This window comes from Chanos chanos, chromosome 7 (genome assembly GCF_902362185.1).
Source record: "Chanos chanos chromosome 7, fChaCha1.1, whole genome shotgun sequence".
Lineage (NCBI taxonomy): Eukaryota > Metazoa > Chordata > Actinopteri > Gonorynchiformes > Chanidae > Chanos > Chanos chanos.
This window is the reverse complement of record NC_044501.1, coordinates 7,988,291-8,000,716: the sequence shown is the minus strand read 5'-3', so window position 1 is coordinate 8,000,716 and position 12,426 is coordinate 7,988,291. Positions and strand designations below refer to the sequence as shown.

The following is a 12,426-nucleotide window of genomic DNA, read 5'->3' as shown; positions in this document are numbered from 1 at the left end:
GGCTGTGTAAACTGTACGCACGTTTATCTCGGGTCATTTTGATGCAGTCATGCCTTTACTGAATTTCAATAAACATCATTTAGTTGATGGTATTCTACACCTCATTACTCAAAGATATATGTTTTCCACCCCTGTGTATTTACATCGGCGAATTATAAAGAGCTTCAGTATTAGTCCAGTGAGTAAGGAGACGTGACATCGTCCAGAGAAAAAAAAAAAAAAGGAAAAAAAAAAAAAAAGAAAAACGTACATTCAAGGTCAAAGACGAAGCTTGTTAAGGGATTGCACATCACCGCATGTCAGGGGGCCTAGGGATAAAGTTTGTTTGGCCAACTTAAACCTACTGCTCTCAATCAGGGGGAAAAGCACACAATGCGAGCCGTAGGGAAAACCAAGCCAGAGAGAATCGTGCACTTCTTAATGCTTTATGTCTCTTTTTGCTCCATTTCATAAAAGTTTGTTTGTCATCAGCGAAACTGTAACGACCGCCACAAGCATAAACTGGACCGCTATGATCACTAGCGGTAAAACATCAAAAGAACCACAGATTGTGGACTCTGTACGATTTGATTACCATCACAATTTAAATGCCACTTATTTACTGCGACGCATCATTAAAAAAAAGGAAAGAATAAAGTCAGAAGAGTTGTGGTATAATGGATAATCTTTTATTTATGGCTGGTTATTCTTCGGGTTTGTTTGTTTTTTGTTTTTTTTTTTGTTTTTTTTGTATTTGTTCATATACAGTTTATGTTAAACTGCCGGCTGTAATCACAAAGCCACAGAGTTTACCGGAGCTATTTTAGTTCATCCACTATTTTATCTAAGGTCACGTGAAATGGCAGCGACTGTCTGACGGACATAAATTTAACTCAAGTCAATATTGAATGTGCCCACATAACCAAGACTCAAATGACCTATCAAATGGGTTGTTTAGACTTACACCTTACTGACGCAGCAATGACTTGTAAAATGCCGCCTGGGTTTTCATTTAACAAGGTTAGTTCCATTTAATTACCGCTGAGAACAGCAAATTACCATTGTTGCATTCTTTAATTTGCAATAATTGTGCACCTTTGAGGGTTCTACGCTTATTTTTAGCTGATTTCAAAGTTGAGAGCGCCTAATGCACCCAATTTCAGTTCAGTTTATTTGTCCCATTACAAGGCAATATATCCATTTGCCTCATTTGAGACGCAATGTACTCATTAATCCTTAAAATGCTCGACCAACATCATGATACAATTTGGTTTTATCACCCCCTCATGCAGTTACAGTGCGGCCGTCTGATTTCCTGTAACAAAAGTGTATGTTGTGCCATTAGCGTGAGTAATTTCACACAGCGGGTTGCCAGTTATGCGTGTGATCCTTCATAAGGGTGGAAAAAAAAACCTCCCCAAATGGAAAATTTGAGTTTACCCCCCTTATCATTTTAGCTTTGTTGTGCGGTTGCCATCTCACATCCTAGTAATTATAAAGGTAGAATGCTTTTGGGTCACAGACTAACTCGATTTCATTTGGAGTAAAGTGAATATTGTTCTGCTATGCAAGACTTGATCAAAGAAACTGTTTGGCCCAAAGACACTGTCACAATTTAATAACTGAAATCCTTTTACCACTGGCTTTAAAGGGAAAAAAGCCAACAAACAAGGTTTACGTTAAAGAGGTTATGACTGCTGCTTGTAAGACTGTTCACGATAGTTATATGTTGATAGTGAATAAGCACTCGGAGTAAAACTGCATGAACCACATGAAACGAGGAGATCCCTACAGGGGTACACGGAATACGGCGGCAATCGGAGTCATCTTCATCTAGTTTAAACGATTTCAGAGGGTGTGCTCGGAGTCTAATATCTAGGCACGTAAGTACCACAGCGGAGCGTCGTATTACTGTAATATCCTCAGAGCCTGGGGACGTCCATTAAATACATTCAAAAGCCAAAAAAAAAAGAAAGAAAAGAGAAAAACCGCTAGGCCTCAGATATAGGTTTGACCTCTCCAAGTCCAAGAACTTAAATCAAACAAGCTACTTCAGCATGGCGGATCAAGAAAACATGAGTCGTGTTAAGCCGCGTCTCGTATAAACCTACACCGGAGTGAACGGTGGGGAGATAAACTTAGCTCAGAATTACATTTCAAGCTTGTACAGAACAGTGAAAGAAAAATAACCCCTAGGTATGTTGCTTGGCTAAGACGGGCTCGTAATATGTCTCCGAATTGTTACCATCTGGAACGACTGCGGGAAACGCGTCTCTCTTAAAAAAACCTCAAAGCAAATGATACACGTGAAATGTCGTTTTCATAAACCTAGTTTAGTATCACTGGCCCCCATCTCTACAGGTCTGGCTCCATGGCATGTCAGAATACAATTATTCTGGATTTAAGTGTTCATGCATCAAAGAGGCTTTTGGAGTCACTTTTGATATGCTATAATATGTCGCAATATGAAGTGCATTCTGTCTTTTGTGACAGAGAATCATTCCCCCTACCAGTATATATATATATATATATATATATATATATACACACACACACACACACACACACATACACAGTATAGATGGATAGATTTATATAACCAAAGTCCCTAGCACAGCCTCTTGAGGTAGAGTGTGAGTGACAGTTAAGAGTTTATTTTGACACTTTTTGTGTTTGAATTCCATGTTTATTGTATATTATGTACATTTCTCAGGCCATAACAAAGCCGTATAACCTGACATCATTCAGGGAAAGGTTTATAGTTGATGTAAAACCCAAACTGAACTGTTCAAACTTTACAGATGAGGAGAATTTTCAGTTGATTAGATTGTGCTGTTCTCTTCTCTCTGTGGGTTTCATTCAACAAGGGTCCAATTCAGACAACTTCAAAGACATTTCCTCAGCAACTGATACAAGTCCAATCTGAACACATCAATAATCAAATTAAAGCATGTTAGGAGTTGGTGTCACTTTCTGTTTAAAACACACACACACACACACACACACACACAGCCAACAAGCCTGAGGCCCTTTAAAACACACACCGTGCTCCTCTGTGGTGCAGTGTGAACCGTCCGGCCCTTGTTTTCTCAATGGCATCTTTGACCCTGTTGCCATTGAAGAGGGTCCGGCCACTGCTGTGATCCCGGCAGACAGCCTCAGGAGCCCCCCGCCCACACCCCCACCAATCCCCCACACCCCCCCCCCCCCCCCATCCTGGGCTCTCCCGATATGAGAGCAAAAGCTGTTGTTAATAGAAGTTAAAAAGCAAAGGATGAAAAGGAGGTGAAATGGAGTGTCCCTGGCAGTATTATTTCTTCTCTGCGAGGGAGCTGCCCTCTCGCAGGGTTCTCCAGCACGCCCCCGGCTGAAGGGAAGGGGGGGGGGTTTGTGTGGGGGGGGGTGCATTGATGGGTAAGTGGCTAGCATTGCCCCTGGGGGCAGGAGCAAATGATTTGCCTCTCTTAGGCTTCAAAGAGGGGCAATTACACTTAAGTAACCAAATGAATAGATTGCTCAGCTTGGCGGCAGAGTGGAGAGAAAGAACAGAGGGAGGCTTTGAGAGACACAGAAAGAGACAGAGAGAGAGAGAAAGAGAGAGATACACCACGATGCCTCATGGGTAATGCAGACCAGCTCGCATCCCGGTAAAAACACACATCTCATATCCTCCGAAATGACTCCGGTCAGAACGGAGTGAGCGAGTGACAACAAACATCGTCGTTTTTAAAAAAAAAACCCGTTTCGTCATTGAATAGACCTTTGTTTTTAGGACGGCGTGTGCGTCCAGAGGTTAGGCGTTGTGAAGGAATGCTTAGTGACAGTATCCACATTCGCTTGCCTGACGACCGACTCCCCAGTCCGGGAAAAAAAAAAACAAAACAACAACAGCAAAAAAAAAAAAAAAAAAAAAAAAAAAGGAGTTCCTTTGAGAGCGGTGGGCTTGGGCTCACCTGCAGAGAGGAGACTAAAGGAGAATGGGGTGCTCAGCAGCTGGCGGAGCTGTTTCTTTAAGCCCCCAGTGGAGAGAGAGAAAAAGGACATGCAGAGCTTTTCAATGCCCTGCCACTTAGTAACAGAAGCCATGTGCCAAAGCCTGCAAAGTTTCAGAGAGAAACGAGCCCTGACGTCAAGATCAGCACTAAATATCAGAGGTGACACGCTCACTGTCTCTCTCTTTATCAGTCTCTCTTTCTCTCTCTCTCTCTCTCTCTCTCTCTCTCTTTCTCTCTCATTCTCTGTTTTTTCCCTTTGCTTTTTTTTTTTCTCCTATTATTTCCTCATTATGATGCTGTGGTAAAATTGACAATGGCATAAACAAAAGGCTGAAAGAAGCAGCATCAGAGCAGGAGGAGCGGCGGCAGCAGTGGTGTGGGTTGTTGTTGTTGAGAGAGCAGAGCAGACAGACAGGCAGTCTGGAGTATAGAACACATCAATAACTCTTCACAGAGATAGAAGAAAAAAAAAAAGGAAAAAAAAAAAAAAGGGTCCACAGCAGGATTCAAGCCTTAGAATGCTACAGGTCCCTGACAAAGCAACAGATGCCCAGCGAGGCGTCCCACGGCACATATGTACTGTGAAAAGCGATATTCTCCGTGGAGAATATTTTAAACGACATTCCGCCACCTTGTGTATTTTTTCTTTTTCTTTTTTTTTTTTTTTTTTGGAAGTTTGGGAGTTTCTGAGGGGTTATTCCTAATTTGTTTGACAGGTTTGGCAAGAGTGCAGTGCCGTACTCGGCAAAAAAAAAACAAAAAAAAAAACAAAACCCCCCCCCCCCAAAAAACAAAACAAAACGTTAATTATCGATAACTTTGAAATAATCCACAAATTTGTCTCTTGTTTTTGAAAAGGCAATCCTGCTGTGTATGCATGATGATACAATATCAAAGTTTTGATTACGAAAAAGTATGTGTGGTTACCTGGGTAATGACTGGAGACAACTCATGGTATATGAACCGTACGTGAAACGGTTCATTTAACGAGAATATGACAAGGGTTCATTTCAGAGCAGTTACCCATAGAACTATGCAATACATTTCCATAAAGGAGTGACTGCCAGAAAGTTTTGAAATTCAACAAGTGGAGGATGTGGAAGATGCCTAAAGCTGTGATCATTAAAAGACTGTGAAGGTTCATCTTTCCCCTGATGAGACTGTGTGTTCCTGCCCATGGTTTTTAATGCTCTCCACACAGCAAGCCATATTCCTTAAAGGCATCTCTAAACTCTTTATTTATAACGCCCTCCAGACAAATTTCACACTCAGGAACCTGCAATTGTGTTTTCAAACTAATTAAGCTGAAGCACAATAAATCCCCACATCCCTCTGTCTCTCTCTCTTTCTCTCTCCTCCTTCTCTTTCCCGTACACTGTCTTTTCCACTTGAAGAGCTGTTAAATAAAATGCATAAAAGTGCAGTGATATGGTAACACAGACATCTGCCTCTAATGTCTCATTATTGAGTCAACCGCAAATGCCTTTAGTGTTCTGAGAGGCCATAACTCCATCTCTTTCTCATTGAGAAAGACCAAAGCGTGTTTATTCAAAGCTTTCTTTTAACTTTCCAACCCCCTGTTGTCAAGCCTTTTCACGGGAGGAATTTAAATTGTAATCTCGGGAAGACCTAGTGCACATATTTGTTCATGCTTTTACATCTGCTGATCACACAATTATCTGACATCACACATAATTAAAGTTGAAAGGCGTCTCCTTCGTCCTTTGTTAAAAACCACTATAGTCACAGTGCTAGCCTCGCTAAAAGAAGCCAAACTGAAATTAAGCATGTTAAAGGAAACGGCGTCAACTTGTACCAATCAACATCGTCTAGCTTCTTATGTTTACCCCCCTACGTATTTATACGCTCGCCTGTTTGTTTGATGGTCTGACTGTCCATGTTCTGACTATGATGTAGGGGGTTGCTTTTTTTTTTTTAATAAATGTATTTTTCTCTCTCGCTCTACATTCTTTCCCCCGCTTTTTTCCTGGATTTGAGGGCTCGAGACGACATCCATGGAAAAATGATCCGACACCATCTAGTGTCCTTGTGACAAGGGTTATCATAATTTCATCTGCGTTTCAGGTCACAAGGCTAAACGTATCATCAGACTTATACGCAGTCAAAAAAAAAGTGCGCGAGAGACCCCGTACGATCCCTCATTTAACGCATCAATACGAAAACACGTGAATTTCTCTTTTCCCTCTGACTTGAAAAATAAACTTCATTCGGTTTCGTTCCGGTAAGACCGAGCAGAGCTAAATCGAAGAAAATCTCTCTGTCACAAGTTTTATGAACGTATTCACAAGTGATGATGCGCCTGTCTTTAAAGCTTGAAATTACGTTAACTGTGAAAGTCAAGGAGCAATTCAGTTCAACTCAGAACGGTTAGGCCTCACCATACGACGGAGTTTTCTATTTTTTAAGGGCACAGCTCAACGCTTTCATACATAAGCAGGAGAGAGTTGTTTCTCAAAAATAATTCCAATCCCCATGATTTATACAACTGCCTGCCGTTCGTTCTTGTTCAGAAACAAGTCTGGTAGTAAAAGTGTAATTAAGGAAGCAGTTTAAGCCCTCGTGAAAAATAATGTAACACACAGGGCCACTAACAGTCCATGAAAATGTGGTAAGATTCTTTGGGTTCTTATAGTTTTCCTTTCGCCACAGGGTCACACATCTCTTTCTGTGTCCATGTCCACAGAACCATGTGACTCCACACACACACACACATACACACACTCTCTCACTCTCTCTCTCTCTCTCTTTCTGTCCGACTCTGCCTCTCCACAGGAATGCTCCACTTCAGTAGTGAGAAACTGAGGCAAATTGTACTGTGGCATTGGCATCTTAAGAGATTCTGACTCTGCCACAGTTCCTCTCACACACACACACAAACATACACACACACACACACACACACACGCACATGCACACACATACACACACACGCACACACACACACACACACACACACACACAAGCAAGTCATGCAGGTACCCCCCCCCCCCCCATCATTTCACAATATTTTTAGCAGCTTATTTTCAATAGCATTAAATTGAACTGAAAAAAAAAGGTCTTCTATGGTCCATTTCCCAGTTTGACTCAGAGCCATACACTTGGCCCTGTGTTTCTTTCTGTTGTGTCAGCAGTCTGCCGTTGGCAAGCTCTCACTTAAGGTTGTACTCACACTCTTTGTGTCTGTGTCAGCGACCCCCCCCCCCCCCCCCCCCCCCCCCCCCACCCCCCCCCCAAAGTATCAGGTTCTCTCACGCCCCCTGTTCTCAGAGCGAAACCTCACTGTTGTCTCATGGTAGAGTGTCAGGCCAGGAAAGAGTTTACACACACCGGCTCATGCCACATTACACAGTCTCCAGCATCAGAATATCTCATCTGTGATGTCATAGATTACACACAGGGGTGATGAGAATGATTATGTAATGTGTCTCCCAGAATCAGACTGTATACCATATGCTGAGTGTTGTAAAAATTTGGGAAGTCTTCATTTGATTGAAAATGAAATGGATGAACATGATGAGTCAATGAGTGAGTGAATGGGTGAGTGAGTGAGTGAGTAAATGAGTGAGTGAGACAATGAGTGAGAGAGTAAGCAAGCAAACGAACGAACCAATCGGTCAATCAATCAATCAACCAATCGATTAATCGGTTATATAAACATCATTAACTTTGTCTTTGTACAATGCTGCCAAAATCCTCATTGTCCTATAGGTCGTTTGTAAGGCATGTTGACTCACTCATACTTTCATCTTCGAGGAGAGCTGTTTAAAAAAACTTCAGGCGTAAAAAAGCTGTTATCGTGTAATGTGTGTGGTGTATCATTACAGAGTTACCTTGGGGAACAAAATCAGCTTTCAAACTGCTTAATGACGGCTGACAAAACCATTGGCTGTTATTCCGCTGCAGAAAGTTCCAGAGGAATGAGATATGAGAGGAAAAGATCGCTCTTATTTCGATTAATCTCATAATTGCTCCGGCATTTGGACGAATCTACGCATCATTTGAACCTTGCGCTGCAGTCTGTATGCAGAGCCTTGGATCAGAGTTTAAGTATGTATATGTCCATGGATACAGTAAACAAGATGACACAAAAAACACGATTGCCTAACATGAAGGAAAAAATAAAGAAATAAAATGTCGTCATAGAACAGACCAGGCCAGATTAGTGTTCTGGATGGAGAAGGTACAGGTTTTGAGCTCCAAGTATTAATTTCACTGGAATACATTTGCCATAATTTTAAGAGTAAATGGAACAACATCATTTTAATTAAAGTTTTCACATATAGAACCTCATTCACTGGTTACAAGACATGGACTCAGTAACGGTCAGTGGTTATGTGGTGAAATATGACAAGGCTACATATTAATTGAACACCAGTATGACGTAACCTCTGTGGTTGCCCCAAATGAGTCTGACAGAGGCTGGGTGGGGGGCTGGTTTGAATATTAATAAATGGTTTTTACCGTGAGACAAAATTCATCCAGACTATGAAGACTTTTTGTTTTCTTTTTTAACTCCTTGTTTTTTTGTTTTGTTTTGTTTTGTTTTGTTTTGTTTTGTTTTGTTTTTTACCTGGACATCGCGAAATCACGATGCTTCCCCAGTATCTGTATGTGAAGTATCAAAATCCAACTGCCTCTTCAAGGTCACGTTAAAATTTATTATTTATTTGCCTAATTAAATTAAGTTTAATGTGAGAAGACACTTGAAGTATTGTGGCTCATTCTTCGTGGTTCATTAGCGTGGATTAGACTGCGATCCTAATTGAATTAAGCCAAACAGTAGTTTGAGGAACCGTTTATACACACACTGGAGCGTCTTCATTGCGTAACTGAGCCACTTGGTGAAAATCACGTAAATTATTGAGAGTTTGATTGGATGCAGACTCTTGCTGAACATTGAAAGCCTTAGGCCTTAGAAAGTGAATAGCACGAGGGTGTACAGGGGACATAAAGATGGGGGGGGGGGGGGGGGGGTTGGGGGGTAATAGCCTATGATAGATTTGTTTGTCACGCCAGTGCACACGCGAGAGGCGCAATGCTTTTAGCTAATTCTGGAAGATCTGCGACTCTGCCAAATCTCTCCGAGGGGCCGCAAACCGGAGAACGGGAATGCACGTTTTGATCGAGCCCGTTAATTTGAATTTCTAGGAGAACAAGACACGAGGTCTTTAATGAGGGCTTAACTGTCCTTTGCTTTGAGAGGAATTCTCGTTAAAATACAAAACAGGACACTGTAAAACACAATAAGCAAAAGTTAATAGCACTTAGGAGGCTGTCTGGCAAAAAAAAAAAAAAAACAAACAAAAAAAAACAGGCTTGGATATGTTGCAAGGTTTTGGCGTTTCTCTTGTCAGCTTGAGTAACTGAGTAATTTATGAAGTTTTGGTTTTGGATTAATTTCTGTGATAACACAAAGATATCACAGACTTTTTCAATAAAGTTAGGCAATCTTCTTAATTGTGGTTAGCGTAAACACTCAAAAAGGTGTGTGTGTGGGGGGGGGGGTGGACCATAAACAAATATGAGTGTTTGAAAGTAGCTGAACACACCTTTCTGGCGCAAGTCCTCACATTCCAGAGAGATAATCGATTCATGTGTTTTATTTCAAGGTTATCTACATATAGCCTGAACACGCCATGATAAGTTATTAATGAGGTGAGAGTACGTTTATTTTTTTCTTAATACACTTGCTTTTTTGCAAACGTCTCTCTGTGAGTTTTTTTTTATATGCATTAATTAAAGTTTTATTGTCTCGTGGGCGTATATGAGAAAACAAAAATCAGAAAAGAAACGGTTAACGTTGCTCGACGTCAGGCGTTGGCCTTCCAGCTATGCACTGGACTATGAAATATTTTGAGGACAATTGGTTAAGTGGAGTTAACTGTTGCCTTTTTCTCCCCGAGGTAGCTTCCCTTTTGATCCTGCCGTCCCTGGCGCCTTCCAAAACACAACTTGTCTGGCTTATTAAATGCCTAGACCAAGAGAGAAAAAAAATGCGGTTGCCTCTCGGCAGAAGCTTTTGTAACCTTAAAAGCCCATGACTGGGTTTAAATTGCGGAAATGTTGTGTGACCTACAGCCCTATCAAATCAATTTCTTTCTTTATAAAAAGCCTCTCTTTGTGAATGCAATACAAGTTTTTTTTTATTGGTCTAAAGTTTGGGCCAAAAAAAAAAGTTGTTGAAAGTTTAAACCCGTTATTGTCTGTCAAGTACAGTGTTAGTTTAAAATGTCCATTGCTTTGTTGTCCATTGTCACGAATCTTAAATAAATCACAGCTTCGAATTAAAAAAAAAAAGTGGCCGGAAATAATTTTTTTTTTCATTTATTGTGAGAATTCTCAGTCATGATAGCTGAGATTATTCTATTGTGCGGTTTCAATATGTATTCATCCACTGGATACAGATACTTTGGAAGCCTCCCTACTGTTTAATTGCGCTAAAATTGGTCTACTTTGTGTTCCAATGAGTCAAAAGGCCTCAAGCTATCAATACATCATCTCAGCGTGACATGAGTGATTAACTGCTCGTTTTTCTCAAGATCCTCTTGATGTCTTTCAGAGGCCGTTTAGACCAATCAACCCGATACTACCACACGTCACGAGGTAAAGTTGACAAGCTGATTGGAAGACGCAGCGAGGGGAAAAGTTGTGCCTTTTATAAACGAGAGTAACCCCACCGGCGCGCTAGTACATAGGAGTCTTTCAAGGAGGAAGTTATCTACGGTGCTGCTAAACTGTACGACTGTGTATGATCCCATGCCCTACTATGATGAATCCTGTACAGGAAACCAGTGAGACGCAAGTTCAAGAGAAATCGGATCCGGACAGCGAAATAATCAAACCGAAAGATATGGTTGTCGACAACAAAGGACTTAAAAGCAAAACGAGCTGCCTTCCTTTTAGTGTTGAGTCTCTTATCTCGAAGAAAACGACTTGTCGGACTGCATACTCTACGCCTGGAACAGGAGTAGTTTTACCGAAGACTAGTCCGGAGCAAATGGGGCAATATTCGTCAAGGAATTACTCCGCAGAGACAAGTAAAGTTTCGGTGGAAAGTTTTCCCTCGGCGTCAGATTGTTTGAATGACGACTGTGAAGAGTTTAATGAAAAAGAGCAGAGCACTTGGTACAAGACTTCGTCTTTCTCGTCCCCACCACGTAAGTATTATGTCGAAATTCAGAGGTTTAATTATGAAATGCGCTTGCAATAGCTCAGTTTGTCTGTTGTGGCTATGGAGTAATTTGCTGTCTGTGACAGTAATTGCACATGAATAACGGCAACAACAGTTGGCTAAACGTGACAGTTCTTTGTGAATACAGCCATGGGGAAGAAGTAGAGACTTATGAGACAAAATCAATTCATTTTTCTTCTGCACCAATTCAATAAAAAGAATAAGAATGATATAGGCCCCGGGGTTATTTTGTAATAGATTGAAAATGCCTGCAAATTGTATTTCATATTTATGTGTTCATTGTTATTGCATATTACTTGCATCTGATGCCGCAAATGAATTGAAGTCTCATATAGGCTACTGTAATAACATCGAATTAAACGGGTATTGTTATAAAAAAAAATCTTTTTCCTACAGGCCAACCGAGCCCAACGCCGTGCACCTTAAGAAAACACAAGAACAACAGAAAACCTCGTACGCCCTTTACCACTTCTCAGCTGCTGTCCCTGGAGAGAAAGTTCCGACAGAAACAGTACCTCTCCATCGCAGAGCGAGCCGAGTTCTCCAACTCACTCAATTTAACAGAAACACAGGTGAAAATCTGGTTCCAGAACAGGAGAGCGAAAGCAAAGAGACTTCAGGAGGCCGAGTTGGAAAAATTCAAACTTGCGTCGAAACCAGTCTTGCCTACCTTTGCTCTACCGTTTCCACTGGCAGCGCACGTAGGGTCGCCATCTCTTTACGGGACTCCAAGCTCACTTCCACGACCAAGTATACCGATGCCTGGACTTTTCGGCGGGCCTGTTACCTATGGAATGTATTATTTGTCATAAATAGTAGATTTTTTTTTCGTCATTTATTTTTCAATGAGAGACTTCTAACATATTCAAATGTGCACGAACTGACACACACCATGTCCATCTGTAATCAGAAAAAGAAAAGTGGTAACCTCAAATCTCAAACTATGTCCCAAAATTTCCTGACTTTCCAAATAGTAGATTACAATCTCTGTATCAGTTGGTAGCACAGAACAATATTTCTCATCTATGTTGTCTTTTTATTTCGACACTAAATAAGGCAGACACCACGAACAGCGATAAATACGACAGCTCTGTTCAATTCAGTTCATTTGCCCTTAATATGAGAATCTGAATCATCGCACAAATACTGAAACTCATGCACTCTGTGATGGCCTGTGATGGTATGGCATTTGTGTGATGTTTAATTTTCATGCTCTTGTAGAGCAGGAAGATCAGTTTG

The 12,426-nt window shown here is 41.1% G+C and overlaps 1 protein-coding gene across 1 annotated transcript; it reads left to right on the top strand.

The window, feature by feature from the left end:
- Positions 1-10,764: 10,764 nt before the first annotated feature.
- msx1b (muscle segment homeobox 1b) lies at positions 10,765-11,999 on the top strand. Its single transcript, XM_030778926.1, has 2 exons — positions 10,765-11,152; positions 11,584-11,999. Exons 1-2 carry the CDS (start codon positions 10,765-10,767, stop codon positions 11,997-11,999), a joined length of 804 nt encoding a protein of 267 aa, XP_030634786.1.
- Positions 12,000-12,426: the final 427 nt, after the last annotated feature.

Bases quoted from the DNA above. Each gene is read 5' to 3' on its own strand.
- msx1b (XM_030778926.1), top strand. From the start codon at position 10,765: ATGAATCCTGTACAGGAAACCAGTGAGACGCAAGTTCAAGAGAAATCG. The intron at 11,153-11,583 runs GTAAGTATTATG...TTTTTCCTACAG, and splicing joins GTCTTTCTCGTCCCCACCAC to GCCAACCGAGCCCAACGCCG.